Here is a 22,752-nt window from a genome sequence, read left to right as displayed (position 1 = left end):
GTTACAATGCACCTTGTGCGCACGTTAGCACTACGGAAATGTCATTGTTTCTTGCCAAGTCCTTGCTTTTAATAATAATAATAATAATAATTATAATTATTATAATTCAGTTCTCTATACATACTGAAATATAGAAATAGGATGCAGAGCAATTTCAAGTGAATTTATTTCGAGATAGGACTAGAAAAAATAAATTTGATTAATTCAACAAAAATAGGGAAATTTGCTAGGCAAGCTATTGTCTCATATGGAATCTAAATTAATTTTGCTTATAAGATAGAAATTTAAGATATTTACAATGAACCTCTGATCAAGTTTTACCTAATAAGCAAAAGTTAGAATTAATATCTAATCGACCATAGAAACAAAATTATTTTTATTAATATATTTCAAAATATGACTAGTATGGTTCTTCGCTAAATACAATGCTACTTTTTCTTTTGGTCAAAATAAAGCAAGACCCTTGCCATCTTCCTTCATACAAGGCCTACATAGTTTATATATACTTACTATAAAATTATAATTTTATAATTTTCTTCAAACTTCTCCTCTATATTCAAAGAGTTGGAAATTTTAAAATCAGATTAAACAATATAAAAATTATCTTTACTTTGTAATTTAATAGTTTACTACACATATTAATAGACCTAATAAGAATTGTTTTTATTTATTTGATTTGTACTAAATTAATAACTTTTAAAATATATTACAATTCACTTCTATCTTCTTATTTGTACATTAAGAAAGAACCAAATCGAATCAAAACGCATAAATTAAATACCATTTCGATTATTTTATCGTTTCTCCTTGATATATAAAATATCTCACGTGAATTTCTATAGGTAAAATTGAGAAAATATATATAAAACAATTAATATTTCCTTTTTTCTTTTCTTTTCCTTTTTCGTTTTTTTTCCCCAAAAATATTCTCTTCTTCAACGCGGTTAAGAAAATGGGAAAAAAAGAAAAATGGTTGAGAAGTCCTTGAAGCATATGAAGAAGAAGAAAAGTTCGAATTTATGAAAAATTCAACATTTGAAAACTCATCTTCTTCGACTTCCTTCAACTTAATTTACAATTTCAAAATACACGAAGAAGAAGAGGAGGAGGAAGAAGAAGAATTGCACCGGCGACGACGTAGTTCCGGCGAAATCGGAATAATTGTAGACGGAGACTAATCTGTCCGGTAATAACAACGAAGAAGGCGAAGACTGTAGGTTTCCGGTGGAGATCAAAGCGTTTGTGTTCGTTCAGAGAAGAGATATTTGTTCCGCCGAGATCAGAGAAGGATGCCGGGAGGATGGAGAGGATCTGGATCGGCGGGAGGTGCAGATGCAGCGATGAGGAATCGTATTGCTTCTTCTAAAAATATTCGTCTCGGTAAAGTACAACCACAAGCACCTGGTCATCGAACCGTGTTTTGTAATGATCGTGATGCAAATGCTCTCGCCAAATTCAAGGTTTTTTTTTATTTCCTATTCTTAGTTATTGTTAAAGTTTTTGTTTTTTTGTTTATTATGATCAAATGCGTTGGTTTAGAATGGTGCATGTGGGTTTAGAATTTGAAATGTTTTGAGTTTGCTGTGTTTCTGGGTTTATGATGAATGAAGTAGTTTTTTTGATGAATGGAGGATGAAGGAATAGTGAATTAGTTATTCAAAATGACTTGGTGTTTCATTATGAACTCTTTTCATTTCATTTACTTGCCTAAGTATGGTACTATATGTTTTTGAAACAGTGATAATCTGAAGTTTTGTTTTATTTGTGTGTTTATCATCAAATCAAATGCATGGGTTAGGAATGGTGAATATCGGTCTAGAAATTGTTCGATGGGTAAGGACTTGAAATGTTTGAGTTTACTGTGTTTTCTGGGGTTTAACAAAAAGGTAACTCCGGTGCACTAAGTTTCCACTACCCCCGTGTTGGGGGAAGGATCGGATTAAATTGGTTCTATTGTGTGTGGCCTTATTTTGAATTTCTGTAAGAAACTGTTTTCACTTTTTGACCCATGGTCTCCTGGGTACATAATGACAACTTTGTAACAAAAAGGCTCCTTTTCAATAACTGGAAAATGATGGATAGGTAGATACTACTTGGCTACTCCATTTCATTTCTACTTACACACATAATTTTTGGTTCTGTTAATTGTACTTGTATTATCTTAATCAAATACATTGTTTTATAGTGGTGGACTTTGGTACATGGATTTGTTTATGAGTATTGGAAACGTGGAAGTATTTGGTATGGTGTGTCTAGGTTTTTACTATTTTTAGTATATTCTTCAAGAATTCGCATGAAGTACCAAAACTGTTGTCACACCAATTCAACATGGGTACATCAAGGTAAATGAAGAATCCATGAAATATCAATGGCTTATTATCCGTTTCGCATTCTAGCCAAACGTGTAACTGCTTATTATAATTTAGTTTTAGCACTTAATGCTTATCAATTATTTACAATCAACTTACTTAAACATGCTCTAAATCCTTTTTGCCTTTTTCCTTTACTAGCATGCTTTTAGTTGCTGCAAACTACAGGATGTATTTGGGTACTCCAAGCAATTTCTAGTTTAATCCACGTTTCTCATTGCTTTTTAGATTTTGTGGTGTTTCTTGTATGTGCTGTTTTTTAATACATCAGGTTTTACCTATGATTTACAACTTACACATGCAATGAGACTAGACAATTTTCTGCTGCTATTTTTTTTTTTTTTTTTTTGATAACCGAGAAATCCGTCTGTGACCCACCCTTTGGACCAATCACAGTCTTCTAAACTCGGTGGATGCTGCTATTTTGTTTTTACTACTTAAATTTCGTCCCAAGGGTGCCTAGCCGTGTCCTTGTTGGTAACTTTATCTGATTACAGAGAAACAACGAAATGTCATCGCATTCTTATATGGATTAGCTGTTACTTATGTCCTCAAACCAGTGCTGTTAAATCATTTAGAATGTATTTTGAAAGTGTGCTCATCTTCCTGTGGAGCTCATTGTTGATGTAAGTCAACTATCCAGGTAAATTTGACATAGGAGAAAAAAGGAAACATGTAGTTCAGTTTCTTTGTCTGTGAATCTTCCAAGGTCCACTAGGAAGCAATTTAAACTTGCCTTAATACTGACAAAGATCACTTAATTGTTTTATCAAGAAAGCTCTCAAAGTTAAGCTGCGTAATCAAGTCCATATAAAAATAGTTTTCAGTTTCGTTGTCTGTGAAGAGATAAATTGTAAGCAACAAAACTTGCCTTGCACTGATCAGGGTCACTTAAATCCTTTATGAAGGAGCTCTCAAATGCTGTCTAGTGCTGTCCATGTACAATCACGTTCCATTATATTCCTTATAAGTGTTAAATTGCACCTGAGCCAATGTGGTGAATTCCTTTTTCCTTTTCAGGGAAATTCTGTGTCGACTACAAAGTATGACGTCGTAACATTCTTGCCAAAAGGGTTATTTGAACAGGTAAATTATTTTATCTTCCATACTGTGTACTGTTTTTTCTTTCAGCCATTTAATTTCTCTCTATCTCTACCAAGCTTAAACTGTAAGTTTTAGTTCGTAAGTTGGAAACTTCCCAGAAATACAAAATTTAGTCAAATCAGGTCTACATGGCTTATTATACAGGATGTTTAATACAGAGGTCACATGATCCTGCAATAACTCCCTGGAAGGACCAAATCATGTATGCCATGTTGAAATATATCAACAGAGGATGTAGAGAGATGTTTCTTGAGTAGCTATAAAGATTTGAAGTAGGTTCATACATGCAATGTGGTACTGGTGTGGTGAAGAAAAAGCTCATGAAAAACTAGAATAAGATATAGTGCCACTGTATCTATTAAAAAAAAGAAAAGCAGTAAAAATGTTTCCTCTCTTTAGATTAGTTATTACATAGCCATAAGTATGGATGAAGAGCCCAATCAGCTGTATTATTCAATGCTTGTTTTTTCTATTATCTTCATCTTATCTCTTCACCCTTCTTCTTATACCGACAGTTCAGGCGGGTGGCTAATCTGTATTTCCTTATGATCTCAATTTTGTCATGCACTCCAGTCAGGTACGTGAATTTCTGTTATCTCCATGTATTATGTGGGTTAACTTATCCTCTCTATTTTGTCTCCCCAAACACCAAAAAGTTAAAAAGGGGGATGTGCTCATGAGAGTAAGTGGGGGAAACCTTCTTCTTAAAAAAAAAAGAAAAAGTAATTGGGGGATTACTGTATCACGAGAAATGAAAATTGAGCCTATAATAAGAAAATTTCTCTTTATTTTGGTGATCTGGTGATAAAAATCATCTTGCAAATTGTTTTAGGAGCATTCTCACAAAAAAGGAAAAGCATTCTCAAAAATTGTTTTACAAGTGAATCGGTACATTGTATTAGATGAGCTATGCTTCCTGTGTATTTACTTCTGAAAAGTGTTGCTGTAATGCAGTCCTGTAAGTCCTATAACAAATGTGCTTCCTTTGAGCTTGGTGCTTCTTGTCTCTCTTATTAAGGAGGCTTGGGAGGATTGGGTGAGTACTGTTGCTCCTTTTCCTTCATACTTATAATTCGTAAAATGCCATTTTTATGACATTCTTAAGATAGACTAACAGACTACTGGGTTTTCCCTTTTGCATTTGACCTATTCACTTACATTTTCTTTTCTTATTCCTTTGATACTATTGCAGAAGCGTTTTCAGAATGACTTGTTAATTAACAAAACTTCTATAGACGTGTTTCAAGATCAGCAATGGGTCAGTGTACCTTGGAAGAAGTTGCAAGCTGGAGATATTGTGAGAGTAAGTGTATTTACAAAGCAGTCATTGCAATTATATTCTCTCTTTTGCTTTAGGGTTTGTAGGGTAGATGGCGTTCTGTTCAATATCCAACAAGCAATGCAGCTTTCTTGGCTGAGCTCTTTTGTTTGTGGCTCTCATTATCAACTTTTGTTTTGTCTGTATTCTGACATAAGACATCTTTTGTTAGCTTGTTATGTGAAGGTTATCTTCTGTTACTTTGTTATTATGTTAATGGCTATTTCACATGGACCTGTATCTGTTTTTAATTATCAATTATGTATTCAACAGGGGTTCAATCATGTCTTAGAACCTTCTTCTCTGCTTTGACTGATCCATATATACCAGTTTCCTAGTTGACTGACATGTTTGGAGATAGCACTAGGGTAACCCAAGTAAATGGAATTTACAGACGATATCAGTTATAATAAAAAGAAGTATTGGAATGCACATTTTTATTGTTGTCATTTTGTTGAGCAACATATTACTTTTTCCCAACTCTAACGACTCTTTGATCTCATAGTTTCAGAAGAGATTTTATTCTGATCATAAATCTGGAGAGACATCCAAGTTCCACCTACTTTAGGTTCAATCAAAAAAGCATCTAGCTAATCAAATTTTATTTAGTTAAATGCTTTAGTAAGAGGTAGGAGAGTGTGGTCGTATACCAGCAAAAGAAGCAACATTCTACTTGCAATTTTGGAAAGAGGTTGTTTCCACTCCTCAAACTCTTGAACTAAGTCATCAAAGGAGAACGTTTGTATTAAGTCAAAGCTGTGTGGATATGCTTCTTTTTGCATAAATGTGAGAATCTGCTGTTGATGATGTCAGAGATGGATGTCTGGTTGTGACACCGGTTAGTCACATGCATGGCTTTTTTAAATGCTGGTTTTGAATGAGCTATGTTGGTGGCTATAGCTAATTACTAAAATATATGAATTCATATTACTGTACATTTCTCTCTTGGTGGATGGATTCACATGCATTGCGGAAGATGCTGAATAGTTGGTACTGGCATCCTCTTAATCTCTTTTGAGAAAGATGCTAGACTATTGATTTACGTGCCCCTTACTGGCATTATCTCTACTCCATCCTTGGTTGAGCATTGCCATGTTAAAGACCAAAAATCCTCTATTTAATGAGCTCCAAAACTGCATTGTGAATAGAGGCAGACCTACCTAATCATAAATTTAAGATTGTCTTCTCATTATATTGAATTGGTAGAACACAATTCAAGAATGCTGTTTTACACATAATTAAACAAAACATAAGATAAATACTGAAATACTTTATTTACGGAAGTAGCGGTAAGCTCTAGTAGCTGATAACTTTGAATCTAATCTCTAAAATTTATAATGGTTAAGTCCATATATTTGTGGGCTTGAATCTGAAGAGTTATAGACAGACACTGATCTGCTTGTTCAGCTCAGTCAGTGAGCTCCCACCTTAGGGATATGACTATATGGCTTTACTCTTTCTCTCTTAAGAAAATTTTACGGGAAGGAATTCAAATCTGCTTCTCAGAAATAGTTGCAGTACTTAACAGAATTTGTTTTGTGAAAGTTTGACAAAATATAGGAAATACTCTTTATTTCAATGAAGAGTTTAAGGTGGTATAAGTTGGCTATTCTTGTGCAGGTTAAGCAGGATGAGTTCTTTCCAGCAGATCTTCTTTTTCTTGCCAGCACAAACCCTGATGGGGTCTGCTATATTGAGGTTGTACTTGGTCTGCATCAATACAATCTTTTTTAATTTCCTCTTCTGAAAAAAAACTAGCTTGGTCTAGTTTATTTCGGAAGGAATAATTTTTTACATCATAAATGAATGCACTGGTCTCTTATCTCTACAATCTTTCTCTCTTTATTTCTACATGAATTACCACAGACTGCAAATTTGGATGGTGAAACTAATTTAAAGATCAGAAAAGCACTAGAGAAAACCTGGGATTATGTGACTCCCGATAAAATTTCTGGATTTACAGGTTGGTCTTCTGTGCAGCTGCAGCTCAGTCTAATGTCTCTGCACAATCATGCATGTATGTGAAGTTTCTGATGTCCAAATGCCATCATCCTAAATTGCAAACATTTTATTGTAATTTAGCGTCTGAAATAGGCATGCAATTCCTTCAATCAATCTTTCTCCTTCTTTTCCTGTTTCCTAAGCATCAGATTAGGTAGAACCAACGACAACCATCAGAATTGGTGAAACATGCCTTTTGATGTTATCTTGATTACAGACTTTTAACACCAATAGTGATTTAATTTTATTTACTTAGCATGTAAGTTCAGTAGGTCATACACTGTTGAATACTTATCTTCTGACATTGGTGTTAAAAGTTGAACAATTGTTAACATGCTGTCCACATAATGACAACACAGACTCATGTTTAAATATATGTTACTGCAAACGATCAAGTTATAATATTTAGATTGGTAACTTGAGTATCTGTGATCTCCTGCAGATGCTGATCAACAGATATGCTATTGGTTTATCGTTTATATCACATAATGATGATCTTGTTACGTTACATCTTAAGTGAAATCTTCACTCTTTGATTCTAATGCACACACGGATATGTCTTTGGTGGATGTTGTGTATGATGTTTCCTTTCACGTTTCTTATTTCCAGGAGAAGTACAATGTGAGCAACCTAATAACTCATTATACACTTTTGCTGGCAATCTGATAATTCAAAAGCAAACCTTGCCACTCGGTCCAAATCAACTTCTATTAAGGGTACCTAGTCTTTTCCCGTGTTTTTATTTTTCTTCTTTTGTTGCTCTCTCTCTCTCCTGTTCTTACAATATACTGTGATAAGTACTATCAAATCAGAAAACTTATGGTTTATTGATTCTTATTGGTGGTTCATGATAAGATGACCTGCGGCCTTGTCTTTTCCATTTTGTGCATTACATTTGGAGTTGCTATGCTGTTTTGCTATGCTTCTTCTCTGATGCAGAGAAAGTATACTTGTTGAATTTGCTTAGTGTTTTCCTTCTTGATATTATCTCTATTTTACAGGGCTGCAGCTTGAGAAATACACAGTATCTTGTTGGGGCTGTCATTTTCACAGGGCATGAAACAAAGGTATCAATTCTGTATTTTAACTTATAAGCTACCACACTCATATACACTATCTCTCTCTTTCTCTGCCCCTCTCCCTCTTTTATTTTTCTTCTTGGGACCACAGGTTCATTTTGCTGGCCATACTTAAAAAATAATTTAAAGAAGTAGGTTACTCAAGCCATTAAGTAGTTCAGTAACAATTCTAGTCTATTCATGGATATTTTTGTGTAAAGATTTAGGAACATCCTGTCTTCAATGAATATTCAATTGGGTTATATTTATTGCTTTGCTTTGTGACCTGAGTTTTCCTTTGCTTAGGTTTATATTCTAAGTAAATTGTCAACTGCGTTTTCACTGCAGGTTATGATGAATTCCATGAAGATTCCTTCCAAGAGAAGCTCTTTGGAGAAGAAACTTGATAAGCTTATTTTAACTCTTTTTAGTGTTCTCTTCTGCATGTGTCTATTGGGAGCTATATGCAGGTTCGATTAGTTTCTACAACCTACCTGCCAATTTAGAACACTGCTTTATATTCCCATCAGTGTTGAAAAGGTTGCTTGGATCTTTGCAGTGGTGTATTCATAAATAAGAAATATTTTTATTTACGGTTTGGAAGCAGCTCAGATGCACAATCCAATCCTGACAATAGATTTGTGGTAACTATTTGATTCTCGACTTGCGGAACTTCTCAGTGTTTCTTCGGTCTTTTCTTGGTATTTGTTTCTAATTGCTCTTTTGTTTTGTGCTCAGGTTGCTGCTTTGACCATGTTCACCTTAATCACTCTCTATTCACCGATTATTCCCATCTCTCTCTATGTCTCTGTTGAGGTGGATCTTATGGCAGTTTTTGTTGTTATATTATGCAGAATTTTGATTTTGAAGTATCTTTTTCTCCTTTTCTCATCTTCTCTCTGGTTTTCACTTACAGATGGTTAAGTTTATTCAATCCACAAAGTTCATCAACAATGACTTACACATGTACCATGCTGAGAGTAACACCCCTGCACAGGCTAGGACATCTAATTTGAACGAGGAACTTGGGCAGGTAATTTTGAGTCAGTGACTAGAAGTATGGTGAAATTAATTTGCTCGCAATGCAATGTGTCCTTGTTTACCCTTGACTCTAGTTTATGCTGTGTTTTTAACTTTCAATCTCGAATCATTGATCATTGATCTCTACGGGTAGGTGGAATACATATTTTCTGACAAAACTGGAACTCTTACGAGGAACTTGATGGAGTTCTTCAAGTGTTCTATTGGAGGAGAGATATATGGCAGTGGTATTACTGAAATTGAGATGGGAACTGCACAACGAAGTGGAACAAGAGTTGAGGTAAACAGCCTTTAAGTTAGGGATAATGTATAAAAGGATTCATGGCTTTGCATTGTGTTGATTTAGAGAATTGATAGGTACAAAATTCATCAAACGAGGCACGAGAAAAAGGTTTCAATTTTGATGATGCTCGGCTGATGCGAGGTGCCTGGAGGAATGAACCTCATCCTGATTCATGCAAGGTATATAATTGAATTATCATGGTGGAACAAAATCACGAAAATCAGTTGGTTTGTGCCTGAGTGTCTGTTTGAACAATGAAATATCATTAACTTGCTGTTAAAGAAAACACCAGAAAGTTACTGCTGTTGTAGTGAATTGCCCCCGTCTCTTTTGTTTATTTTTAGGACCTTTTTTGTTATTGTTAACCTAGTTACTGAAATCAGATATAGCTGAAGTGTAAGTCGCACTGTTAAGTAAATTAAAAACTTCTATTCCTATCCTCTGGTTTATGCTTTTTTGATACTTAGTTATTTCTGTGTCCTTCATTGATATTTGTATGCAACTCATTGCGGTATTGATTTCCTTTCTCTTTCCTTGGCCTTAAACTCAATGCCTATCTTGATAATGATTGTTGTTTCCTTTTATATGAGGAACATGTTGGGGCCATATATTAAGGAAAAGGTGAACATTTATATAAAGTTATAAACAACTTCTAGTTATAAACTCAATGCCCGTCTTTCCCGCATTATCAAGAGAAGACATGATAAAGATTGTTGTTTCCATTTATATGGGGAATATGTTGGGCCCATATATTAAGGAAAAGGTGAACAGTTATAACAACTTTTATAAATGGATTTTTCTTGGGAATATATAACTCAGTTAGTAACTTTTGCATGTGAATATCCCATTCACATTAGAGTTGATATGGTGCAAACTTTCACAAAAATGCTGTCTGATTTCTTATTTAGCGCTCACAGACCTCTAACCTAACAATGACCAAGGTTGTTTGTTCAGGAATTTTTCAGATGCCTTGCAATATGTCATACCGTGCTTCCTGAAGGTGAGGAGACCCCAGAAAAAATACGATATCAGGCAGCTTCTCCTGATGAGGCTGCTTTGGTTGCAGCAGCAAAGAACTTTGGCTTCTTCTTTTACAAGTGCGTGGATACTTACAATTTTAGTTTTCCCTATCAGAAAGATAAAGTAGAATTTATGCTACATTTATGCTGCTGGAAGTGATATAATTTCGTTGTGAATCTGTTAATAATGTGAATATATATGGAAGCCTAGGAGGTAACTAACATAGATAATTTGGCTGAAAGACTTGAGCATTGCTGTTTTCTCCAAGTCTAAGTGGTGAGACCAATGACCATTGTATGGTAGAGTGCATGTAAACTTGTGCTTTTAAATCTTGTTCTTAATTTCTTTAGGCATGGAAAGAAGAGATTCAAATTGAAAGTGAAATTCTGTTTCTGGTGCTAACTATTAAGAACATTTACAGAATATTCTGTTGCACTAACTATAAGTCCAAGAATAGTCCAGGTTAGATAAGGATAATAATCACCATTTTGGTGGGTGGTTGACTTGTTTGTAGTGGGGGTAGGAGAATTAAATTGTAGAGTGAACAGCGAATGGAGAAATCTAGTGATGGCTTGAACTTATTATTGGCATTTATTTTCTTGAGGTGTCAACTTTTTAATCGCATGCTATTTTTCTGGGTGGAATATTAGGTAAGAGACTATTATTGGTATTTGATTGATTGAAAGAGTAATTATCTGGTAGATCAATTAGCAGAAGTCATTGTCTGCTAATACATAGTTAAGGTATCAAATTATGTGAAGAGTTGGGTTTGCTTATTTTGTATCATTATTACTGCTTGCTATTCTATTTGTTTCTGGTCCGCTGTTAAATTTACACTTTTACAGGCGTACTCCAACATTGATTTATGTGCGTGAATCACACGTTGAGAGGATGGGACAGATTCAAGATATTCCCTATGAGATTTTGAATGTCCTTGAATTCAACAGGTGTTTGGACTTTCTCACTTTCTATGTGCATTATCTGGGTGATGGTATGAGCTATGAGGTTTGACTGTTATCCTTATTTTTGTATTCAGTACGAGAAAGCGTCAGTCTGTTGTATGTCGCTATCCTGATGGTAGATTGGTACTCTATTGCAAGGTAAGCACTTACAAAGAAGGATATTTTACTTGGATTACTTGCTAGAAAATATCAGACAACCTTCTTTTGACAGGGTGCAGATAATGTTATTTATGAGAGGTTGCGTGATGGAGAAGGTGATTTGAAGAAAAGAACTAGGGAGCACTTGGAGCAATTTGGTGCTGCTGGACTTCGTACACTTTGCTTGGCTTATAGAGATCTAAACCCTGATTTGTACGAAAGTTGGAATGAAAAATTCATTCAAGCAAAATCTTCTATTCGAGATCGAGAAAAGAAACTGGATGAGGTGTGTATCTGTAATTCACACTGCTGTTATATTTTCCTTATATTACCTTATCAAAAGAAAACACTGCTGTTGTATTTTCCATATTTGTTACATTTAGGAGATCTTTTGTAATGATTGTTAATTCATTGTTTGGCAGTTAAATTCTTCTTCTCTTGAAAATCTGCTAGTCCCTTTTGGCAAGGGTTGTTTTTGTTGAGCATGTAGTCTAGAGTATCAATAGTTCCCTTCATTGTTATCCTTCCGGTTCAAGGTGCCAGACACAGATTCCAAAATTGTTTTCAAAGTATAGTTTGATGTATTCCAGAGAACGGCTGATGTAAATGAAACTTCATTAATAGCTTATTAGTAATGCCCCCAACGCCTTTGGTCTAGTGGTACGAGCACAGCTTGTGAGGTGTGAGTTAGGACTAAGGAACACGTCACAAGTTCGTACCCTGACGCTAACAAAAGCCTGGTATTTAAGTGGAGAAGGGTAGAGGGTGGGCCCAATATCCACCGAGATTCAAACCGTGCACTAGCGACCCTCAGGGATTTCTCAGTTATCAAAAGAAGAAGAAGAAGAAGAAGAAGCTTATTGGTATCAGACTAACAGTTCATAGAAGATTTCAGGTATTGTTGCCAACTGTTATCAGCTGTAACAATATTCTTAAGTCTTATGAGTATAATGGATGGAGGTTGTATATTAAGAGATACATTTTTGATGATTCATTAATAATGATGCCGGTTGTTATCACTATGTACTCAAAGCTTACTCTACCGAGAGATGTGGTGGGATGGTTGAGATTTATTCCCAAGCCCTAGAAATGGAAAACTTTATCCCCTTAGTGGTCCTACTCGGTATGAATCTGGATTAGTTGACCAGTGGGCTTCGGATACCATGGTTAATACCCCTAGACTATCGGAATCTGGTCATGGGGCGGGTCAAATAAAGGGGTGAAGGTGGGGTTTTAATTTCAGCAAATAGATATCTGCCACGTAATAAATAATAATAATAATAAAATGATTTAAGAAAAGTCTGTTGATTTTAAGGGCAAAAGTGAGCCAAAAGCCCAAAATGGTGAATGGAGGGTATTTTTAGCAAAATAGATGAACGGAGGGTATATTTAAACCTTTTCCGATAGTCTAGGGGTATTTTTGGTCCTTTTACCGGAAAAAGAATTACTTGGCTAGTGGGCTTCGGATACCAGATGGTTAATAAGCAATAAAAGAATGTACTGTAGCTTGGAGCTCTTTTTTCTCTCCTCTCTTTTCATTAAAAGAAGGTATGATATTATCCCTTATAGCACCGAGTTACTGTAGTTTTGCAGATATATACAAGCTGAAAAGAGCATCCGTTGTTAGAAATGGAGGGAGTTGATAAAATCTAACACTCATCTACATTGTTCACATTTTGAAGATCAAACCAAAAAAAAAAACGAGAGGAGTATTTCAGTTGATGCACCGAGGAGCTTCTTCCTTCAAAGCATCTGTTGTATCTTGCTATCCGTAACACCCACAGAATGCACATAGCTATAGCCATAAGTTCCTCCTGTTCTCTGGATCTTTGTTCCCTTCCAGCACCAAAGAATATGTTTTAACTCCTTTGGTCCATCTTAAGATGAACAGAACCAGGTTTCACAATTCCTTGGCAACCAAGCAATGAATAAAAAAGATGGCTTACTGAATCTGTCTCCCTTTCATGCAATAGCACTTGTTGCACAGAGAGATAATCCTTTTCAATATATTATCCTTCCCAAGGAACAATCACCCAAATCAAGCCACCTTATGGGAACTTTAGTTCTCCAGATAGCCTTCCATGGCCAGTCTACTGTTGGTGTAGCATTTAGTGCCCTTGTAGACAGACTAGATAGGATATACTCCTTTGTTCTCTGTTCACCACAGAGTGTCTTTTCTTCAGCCACCCAGTTTAATCCTCCTCTCCCTAGAGCTCTTCTTCTTTTACTTTACTTCATCCAGAATTTTACTGGTGGTTAAGATTTAAGTGCTTCTTTACGTGTCATTATTTTTCTAAATGTGTAGCTTTACGCAGGTGTCAGAACTGATAGAAAAGGATCTTGTCTTGATTGGATGCACTGCTATAGAAGACAAGCTTCAAGAGGGTGTGCCTGCCTGCATAGAAACTCTTTCAAGGGCTGGAATTAAGATTTGGGTGCTTACTGGGGATAAACTGGAAACAGCAATAAACATTGCTTATGGTTGGTATAAGTAATAGGCAGTCTACAATTTGTTGATAATTACTTTCCGTGTACTATCTTATCCTGATTCACTTGTGTATTGCAGCATGCAATTTGATCAATAATAGCATGAAGCAATTTGTTATTAGCTCAGAAACTGATGAAATCAGAGAAGTGGAAGAGAGAGTGAGCACTGAGCAGCATTTCTTGATTTTCTTGTTTGTCAGTTGACAAATCCACAACATTTAACAATTACTTGTTTTTCACAAGGGTGACCAAGTGGAGCTTGCTCGTTTTATGAAAGATACAGTCAAGAATGAGCTGAGGAGATGTTATGACGAAGCGCAAGAGCTTCTCCATTCAGCATCTAGACCAAAGTTAGCGCTAGTAATTGATGGGAAGGTCTTAATGTATGCCTTAGACCCAAGTCTTCGTGTAATGTTGTTGAATTTGAGCTTGAATTGCAGTGCAGTGGTTTGCTGTCGTGTTTCTCCTTTACAGAAAGCTCAGGTGAGGTCCTTAGGCCTCCTTGGAAATTGTCTAACTGGCTTGTGGTTTCTTCACGTCAAAATGTGTTTTTAACTATAAACATGGATGGAGTCACCAATTTTTATCTGTCCCTTTCATGAAATGGGAGCATTCTTAGTTTGTCTGTCACATCTGCCTGGCAGCTCAAAAGTTTATACGCATTATAATATGTTTCATCAAATCTGTTCCTTATCTCACTGTATCACTTTGTAATAACATTAGCATATTTGTATGTCTTGAAATGCTCTTTTGGGGTTTACATTTCATTATCAACAATTTTGGTTTCTTCAAGAGGCACCATTACAGTTCAGAGTTTTGGTGATATTCTTGGAAGTTACAAATAAAAGATGCTGTAATGTTTGTGAAGTTAGGATGAGCTTTTTGATTGTCAAAACTTGTAGGCAGAAGACATTTATCAACTTCCCAATTGCTTTCAGGTAACCAGCTTGGTTAGGAAGGGGGCTCGGAGAATTACACTTAGTATTGGTGATGGTGCTAATGATGTGAGTATGATTCAAGCTGCTCATGTTGGTGTTGGAATAAGTGGACAGGAGGGAATGCAAGCAGTGATGTCTAGTGATTTTGCAATAGCTCAGTTCCGCTTTCTCACCGATTTATTGCTTGTCCATGGACGCTGGTCATATCTTAGAATATGCAAGGTTTACCTTCATCTGGTCTGCTGTGTGCAAATTTTTATGATCTGTACGGATAGTTATGTGATCTGGAAGTTTTATGTGCAGGTAGTGACATATTTCTTTTACAAGAATCTGATGTTTACACTCACTCAGTTCTGGTTTACCTTCCGCACTGGATTCTCTGGTCAAAGGTTCTATGATGATTGGTTCCAGTCTCTCTACAATGTGATCTTCACAGCGCTTCCTGTTATTATTCTTGGGCTTTTTGAGAAGGTATCTGATTTTTTTCAGTTTTTGTCAGCTTTAGGGATGTATGACAGTGATGACTGTTTCTCTAACTACGATGCAGTTTCTTGTTGCTTATACACATCTATTGTGCATTTAGGATGTCAGTGCATCTCTCTCCAGGAAATATCCTGAGTTATACAAAGAAGGAATTAGAAATACATTCTTCAAATGGAGAGTTGTGGCTACCTGGGCTTTTTTTGCAGTATATCAATCATTAATCTTGTATAATTTTGTAACCTATTCGAGTACGAAGGGAATAAATTCATCTGGCAAGATGTTTGGCCTATGGGATGTCAGTACAATGGCCTACACCTGTGTTGTTGTAACTGTCAATTTGCGTCTCCTTATGATGTGCAACACAATTACAAGATGGCATCACATTAGCGTTGGAGGGAGCATATTATTGTGGTTCATTTTTGTCTTTATCTACTCGGGTATCCACTTGCACAAAGAACAGGTGAGTTTCCGCACATGTTTGGGTAGGTTCCTAAGATCAATTCACTTTCTAACGTGGTTGATTTGTATTCATCACAGGAGGGTATCTATTTAGTTATCATTGTTCTGATAAGCACATTATATTTCTACCTCGCGCTGCTTCTTGTACCAGTTGCTGCACTTTTTGTTGACTTCCTATATCAGGGGTAAGTCTCTGGAGTAAATTTTCTTAAACTACTTGTAATTAATATCATGTATTACATTGCAGCATAGCATATTTTGCTAGATTGCTCTTTTATTTAAACTCTTCCAAATTCACAAATAGGCTGCCTCTCAAGGATATATCTCTGTCGAATAAAACTGTGAATAATTTTTTTAATTCACAACGTACTGACTGCTGAAATATCTGAAAGCAATTGCATTCCCCGCAGGAAAACGTGTCCCCATAATTAATGCCAGCAAATTTGCGAAAAATCTTGTTCCACGAGTCATCTTTATGTCTAACGACTTTATTTTCATTTCACTCTCTTTTCACATGGAAGGTCATTGTACGACCAATATTTGTTATTTCTCCTTAGCATTGTTCTGCCTCAAGGAGTGTCACTCTGTTTTACTGATTATGATTCTATGAAAGCTGCACCAGAACTTCTTGACCTTAATATTGTGTTTAAGGAACGAGGATCAGATGACATTTAGCAGAGATGCAATATCCTCTATAATTTCGTCTCACTCGCATTGTCGACATAGATCTACTTTTTGCTGTTTGTTCTCTTCTATGCTGCACATACATGGATTTAGGATTTAAATTTTATGGGCTCAATCTTATTATATTCTTAAAATATTGGGGGTTCAAACATACTATTTGTTGCAATTTTAGTCAATTTTCACACATTTATGCTCTGGGTCAAAAATACTGGGTTCAGATGAATGGGTGTTTGAACACTCCATCCGCCACTGACGTTGCAAGGAACATGATACAGCAAGTCCCTAGGTGGCACATCCTGCTTGATACATTTAAAATAAACCTTCTCTGGTCCAATTTTTCTTTTACAAAGTGGAAGGACACGAGGAGTCGAACTCCACCTACATGGTGGATGTTTGGGAACTCACCTGTCGAACTTTATATTGACAAATTTCACTTTTCTTTTCATTTATTTTGGCCATCTACTCTTGCTTCAAATCTCTAGTCAATTACTTCCTTACGTATCTAGTTGCTTCGTTTCAGGGTACAAAGATGGTTTTCCCCATATGATTATCAGATTGTTCAGGAAATTCACAAGCACGAAATCGACAACAGCAGGATTGGCTTATTGGAGATCCGTAACGAGCTTTCTCCAGATGAAGAAAGGAGATACGCCATAATGCAACTTCCTGGACAGAAATCAAAGCATACTGGTTTTGCTTTTGATTCACCCGGTTATGAGTCATTTTTTGCATCTCAGGCTGGCGTGTTGGCACCTCAAAAGGCGTGGGACGTGGCTCGGAGAGCAAGCATGATGAAATCACGGCCAAAGGCACCTAAAAAGAGCTGAGTTCCCTAAAATTTTGTACAAATTTTCTTCTTTATCCTTTGTTGACAACTTTAACTGATACGTAGAATTAGCTGTGTACGTATTATTATTTCACTCACTTGGGTTTAGTGAGATTGTAGCAAAAAACAACTGAGAAGAAAACAAAAGAGAATGTAAATTACACTTGCCAACTTCACTTTGTATCTATGTATTGATAGTTCTAATATATTTTTTTTTGTATGAAACATTATACTATACATGATACATTAGATGACTAATCTGGAATCAATGTACAGATTACTTGGAGTATTAGTGTTGGGATGCAAGAAGATTAACAGTTCAATAATCAAAACTTCACAAGTAGATAGATCAATAGAGCATAAATCGACTAAAAGTATGAATTTAAGGTAATTAAAAAGAAGTAATCATATTCGTCCTAACGAATAAATCCAATTATCATCATAACTATAGATACCGATAATTTTGTCATCATACGTGAGCCCTTTGATATCAATTTGTCTCCATGTCTTTTTCTTCAAATCATATAATAAAATCGATGTTGGTGAGTCTACTATGGCGATCTCCTCCTTATCGAGGTCATGAGTATTAGTACAACAAAGTGGTGATGATAAATTTGTTGGTACTACTTGATCTTGTAGTTGTTGCACCCATTCATCACCATTTTGTAAAATCCAAAGTTTGATTATACCATATTTTGAATAAATAACAGCTAATTTTCCCTTAATTTCTATCAAACTAAAATACCATTCTATATTAACTTGATATTCTTCATCACACCATAGTGAAATTGTTCTAATTTCTTCTGTTGTAACATTAAACTTAGCTATCTTGATTTCCGAGCCGTTCGAGTTAGAACAACCAATGAAAAAATAGATAATTCCATCGATGTAAATTCCATCTTGCATTAATGGGTGAAAATTATATGGTATAGTTTTAATCTCTCTCCATGATTCACCCGGGCCTAGAGTTAAAACCCATTGCCTTGTTGACTTTTTTGTACCGTAAAGTGTCATCAAGACTTTATGTCTTCTTTTATCCGGGTCAAAACCTAAGGAATAGTGACATTGATAACTTAAATCGGTGTCAACATTTAGATGAGGAAGAAATCTTGTTTCTCTTGTATTCGGGTTGCAGATAACTGCAATCCGATAACATGAACTCCATAAGTAGAACAACCCTTTAACGTACCCAAACTTTGTATAGGGTAGGCCATTTAAATTTTCAAGTGAGGTGATGCAAGCTTTGATTTGTCTCGATTTTGGGTCTAAGGTGTAAAAATTTTCTCGACCCCATATGCGTAGGAATAACTTTATTCTACGATCAGGACGATATATAGAGTGACTATGATAGAAGTCAACAAAGTCGGGATCTATTATTAGAGAATTACATAACTTGGAAACACACTTGAAACGCATTAAAGATTTAACGGAAAGTCTAGAGAATATATCAAAAATAATATCTCGAGGAATCTCCATGAGAAAGGCCATCTCTTTTGTTCAACTAGGTTTTGTTGTTTTTTTCTTTTGGAATTTTTATGTGTATGTATCAATTATTCATCCATTTAAATAAGAATTTTTCCATATACAAACCTTATTGGAAACTACTTGTTTTTCTCCTTTTCCTTCTAGAACTTATATTGTTTTTTATTTACGATTACCATAATTAAAAGTTTAGAACAAGAACTTAAAAATAATAACGTAAAAAAAGATTAAAAAATGAAAGAAAGCAAAAAAACAATAATAATAATAACCTAACAAAAAGAAAGTAGTACTGTGCAATAATATATGATAAAGAATTTTATATATTACGTTCCAAACAAACTAGAATTACTCAAAATAATGAATTTCAATATACGGAATAAGGTCAAATATTCCAAGATTAAATTGATATTATGTTTGGTTGAAGGAATAAATTTAACCTGGAACAAATAAAATAAAAGTTATTAATCCCTAAATATCACACCTTATTCCATTAAAATTGATATTAAGTTACTTTACCCCACCTTCTAAATGAAAAATAACTTCAGATCAGATATGAATTAGTAATACATAAATATTTAATCTCTACGTAACTAATTCCTACGTAACTCAAGTTTCTGAGTTGGAATATGAAATAAATTGCACATTAACTAGTTATAGTTGCTAATTATCACAATCAATCCATCTGCACAAAATTTTTATTCAAATTAATCTTGTCAGGCCACAAACAAAGACGAATAACTAAAAAAAATGAATATTCTCAGATAATCAACTAATCGAGCTACTAAAATTTCTCGTAATAAAACCTTTCTTCAAAATTATTATGCATATATTTTATTGTTGTAATAACCAAAGAAAATAGCTATGGGGAAAAATTACGTGCACTTTTAATGTCTCTCCATGACTTTGTTTGTGCTTAGAGTGAAATGTTAGAATCAAGGGGTTGCTAAATTAGTAAAATTACTTCTTTATTAAAAAAAAAAGGAGATTAAAAAGAAAAGTAAGACAAACAAATTGAAACGATGAAAGTACATGAATATGAATTAGTAATATATGAATAACTAAGTTTTACCTAATTAATTCCTACCTAACTCTAACCAGCAACCAAACGACCCCTTTTAAGTTTTGGAGTTGGAGTATGAAATAAATTGCCCAACAGCTAGTTAGAGTTGCAATTTATCACAATCAATCCATCTGCAACAATTTTAAGATTGCCAAGCCACAAACAGAGAAGAAGCATTTAATATATATATACACAACAACAACAATAATATGCTCGATGTAATCTCACAAGTGAAGTCGGGGAGGGTGGTGTATACGCATACCTTATTCCTACTTTTAGAAGGTAGAGAGATTGTTTCTGATAGACGATCCACATTTATTATGTACACATTTACAAATATCTTTATAAAGTCCAATTTCTTGGACTCATCCAATCTGTATGCTGAATTCATTTCTGGAAATGAAAGAAGTTAGCAAGTTTCCTTGACACAGACTGCTGAGATTCATCAAACAGATCCTCATCAATATTATCAAAGTCATCATCATTTTCAAAAACCAAGTGCATTCCATGCTTCTTCAGTTTGAGGCCATTAAAACGCGGACACTCTCTAACTACAACCTGCAGTCTGTCACCTTCTTTCAACATTAACGTAAAACTGTGTTCTTGAAATCGACATAAATATAGTTGATCTTCATCCGTATCAGGAACCCCTAACAAGTTCAAAGTCTTTGTATGTTTAGGTTTAGCATCACCTGGTGTGGTAAACGTTGCCTGTATATCCACGATTGCTGGGACTTTGTGTCTGAAATTATCCTCTACTTGTTGGTCTAGAGAGAGAACTATGCCAATGATCACTGCCTTGAGATCACGGTGCTTACGAGTTGAGAAGTTAGGTACTTCATGAATAAACCAATCTGGAAGGCCATCCCCTGGAACACAGAGATACTGCATATGCCTTAGAGAATCCTGCATTCAGAGTTTTCGTTAACTAGGATTTAGAAATGTAAATATAATCTTGATGTCTAAGAGGGTGAGGGAGGAGCGAAGGAGAAAGAACCTTAGAAATGGTCCTTTTTATAGAAGGCAAGTATGCATTGCAACCGACTGTATACAACCTTTTTAAAGATTTCAAGCTTTCAAGGCCAGGAATATCTGTTATCTTCTTGCAATTACTGATTTGGAGTTCTTTCAAGTATTTCAAATTTGCTACGCTAGCTATCTGTTCCAACGCGGAGCAGTTTGCAGCATCTAACCATTCCAAACTTGAGGGAAGTTCAGGGAGAAACTTGAGCTTTCTGCAGTTTGGGAGAAACAAATGCTTGAGAACACGAAGTTTTTTCATGCTAGAAGGGAGGCTGCAAAAGTCATTGTATCCAAGGTAAAGTTCTTCCAAAGTAGTCAATTTCTCAAAATCATCAGAAATATTCCCAGATATTTTACAAGCATGAGCATCTAGGAATTCCAAGGATGAGAGATTCGAAAATGATTCTGGAAGAGTAACGCGTTTAGAACTTTCTCCATCTTCCATATCCAGCAGCAGTTCATCCTCTCTAGGTTGTGGTGTCTTTCTCATCTTCAGTAGCTTTAAGCTTGAAAGCATTCCAATTTGATCAGGTAATTCTGAGACAGCAGTTCCCGCCATATAGAGGTAACACAACCTCTTAAGGCTTCCAATTGAAGCGGGAAGATGTTGGAGATTCAAACAGTTGTTCAGGTTCAACTTCCAAAGTCTTTCCAATAAGTGTATATCGTCTGGCAATTCAGAAATTGATGTATTTTGTAGGTCCAAAGTAGTTAAACATGACATATTTCCAATTGAACTAGGTAAAGATCTGATTGAAGTGCAGCTCCCCAGCTCAAGAATCTCAAGGGACTCGAAACTTCCTAACTGGAAACTTTGTTCACTAACTGAGGTCCCTTGTAGACAAAGCCTAACCAATGACGAGAAGCTATTCTTGGAATTGGGTAATTCACTAAAGGACTTGCAATTGCTGAGTGAAAGGAACTTCAATTGAGATAATGAACCAATGGAAGGCGGCAATTCTTTTATGGAGCTGCTGTCAAGATAAAGTCCTATTAATGATCTAAGATTTCCGAGGGAATCAGGAAGTGAGATGAGTCCCTTGCACATTCTCAAACTTAATTCCTCAAGATTTTTCAAATTTCCAATGGACTCAGGCAATTCCTTTAAAGCAGATCCACTAAGAGATAGAGAGCTCAGCGAACTTAGATTCCCAATAGCTGTAGGCAGCAACTCCAAAGACTGGCAATCATTTAAATTCAACATCTGAAGATTCTTCAGGCGGAAGATAGAGTTAGGTAGCTTTGTTATTGCGGTACCATCTAGAAGAAGCTCTCTCAAAGATTTCCAGCCACTCAAGTCCTCTGGTAATTCTGTTAGACTCGAGCAACCAGATAGGACAAGTACTTCAAGACATTTCAATCCAGAAACATCGTCTGGAAATGCCAAAAGATTCTTACAACCCTTCATGTTTAGAAAGGTCAACATAGTCAAGTCTCCAATTGATGGATGGATCTTAACCAGTTCATTGCAGTCCTCAAGAATCAGCTTCTCCAATTGAAGTCCAGATAAATCAGGGATTTCCTTAAGTTGGCGACACCTACGGAGATTCATAACCTTCAGCTGCTCTGACATCTATCAAATGAAGATTTTCTCAGTCATTGCAAAAAATGGTTTGAAGAATAACCCTTTGAGATCAGTAGACAGTAAAGCCAGAAAGTTAAACATTAAGGAAAAGGAGCTGATAGCGCCTAGCGAGATAAAGGGATGACAAACCAACAAACATTTTCTCACACCCCTTTTCGCGCAAGGCGGCGGAAGGGTTTTTCCAATTAAAGTGACGTTATTGATTAAGAGATTATTTTATTGTTTCAGAGTCGCCACTTGGAATTGAGTTATGGTGTTCCAAGTCACCTTTTTGTTTAATCCCTTATCAAAAGGAAATGACTCTTTATTTTTGGTCTGCGAACCAGAAATTCGGGTAAGGAATTCTGTTGACCGAGGGGAAGGTATTAGGCATCCCTCGAATCCCGTGGTTCTAGCACGGTCGCTTTTATTGACTTATACTTATTTTAATA

General features: G+C 35.6%; 2 protein-coding genes across 4 annotated transcripts in view; one reads left to right on the top strand and one right to left on the bottom strand.

Annotated features, from left to right (window-relative positions):
* Positions 1–901: 901 nt before the first annotated feature.
* LOC102587636 (phospholipid-transporting ATPase 3-like) lies at positions 902–17,377 on the top strand. Of its 2 annotated transcripts, XM_006357166.2 has the most exons (27): positions 902–1,460; positions 3,390–3,455; positions 3,989–4,050; positions 4,428–4,509; positions 4,666–4,776; positions 6,412–6,489; positions 6,658–6,754; positions 7,402–7,508; positions 7,794–7,859; positions 8,199–8,320; positions 8,410–8,494; positions 8,589–8,666; positions 8,767–8,883; positions 9,025–9,171; positions 9,249–9,353; positions 10,129–10,271; positions 11,040–11,141; positions 11,231–11,294; positions 11,368–11,580; positions 13,610–13,775; positions 13,861–13,940; positions 14,025–14,264; positions 14,720–14,941; positions 15,023–15,190; positions 15,303–15,662; positions 15,740–15,846; positions 16,866–17,377. In XM_006357166.2, the coding sequence occupies exons 1-27, from the start codon at positions 1,290–1,292 to the stop codon at positions 17,170–17,172; spliced, it is 3,666 nt and encodes a 1,221-aa protein (XP_006357228.1). In that variant the 5' UTR covers positions 902–1,289; the 3' UTR covers positions 17,173–17,377. The 2 variants fall into 2 exon arrangements, with proteins under 2 accessions (XP_006357228.1, XP_015168806.1); XM_015313320.1 differs by lacking the exon at positions 902–1,460 and having other exon boundaries at positions 3,386–3,455; positions 3,994–4,050.
* Positions 17,378–19,872: 2,495 nt separating this feature from the next.
* The window catches only part of LOC102604447 (disease resistance protein TAO1-like), a 15,916-nt gene continuing 13,036 nt past the window's right edge, over positions 19,873–22,752 (bottom strand). Inside the window, exons 4-5 of one of the 2 annotated variants that reach the window (XM_015313339.1) lie at positions 20,711–22,309; positions 19,873–20,619 (exon numbers count right to left, since the gene is read on the bottom strand). In XM_015313339.1, the coding sequence (XP_015168825.1) occupies positions 20,101–20,619; positions 20,711–22,309 (2,118 nt within the window). In that variant the 3' untranslated portion in view covers positions 19,873–20,100. The remainder of the gene's footprint in view (positions 20,620–20,710; positions 22,310–22,752) is intronic. The other variant, XM_015313340.1, reaches the window with a different exon arrangement.

Source organism: Solanum tuberosum, unplaced genomic scaffold, assembly GCF_000226075.1.
Source record: "Solanum tuberosum cultivar DM 1-3 516 R44 unplaced genomic scaffold, SolTub_3.0 scf00243, whole genome shotgun sequence".
NCBI lineage: Eukaryota > Viridiplantae > Streptophyta > Magnoliopsida > Solanales > Solanaceae > Solanum > Solanum tuberosum.
The sequence above is the reverse complement of the archived record's forward strand: the minus strand, read 5'-3'. Positions and strand labels throughout refer to the sequence as shown.

Coding starts and splice junctions, on each gene's coding strand:
- LOC102587636 (XM_006357166.2), top strand. CDS start 1,290: ATGCCGGGAGGATGGAGAGGATCTGGATCGGCGGGAGGTGCAGATGCA. Junction 6,755..7,401: donor TAAAATTTCTGGATTTACAG/GTTGGTCTTCTG, acceptor TCTTATTTCCAG/GAGAAGTACAATGTGAGCAA. Junction 8,667..8,766: donor CTCTCTATGTCTCTGTTGAG/GTGGATCTTATG, acceptor TTTCACTTACAG/ATGGTTAAGTTTATTCAATC.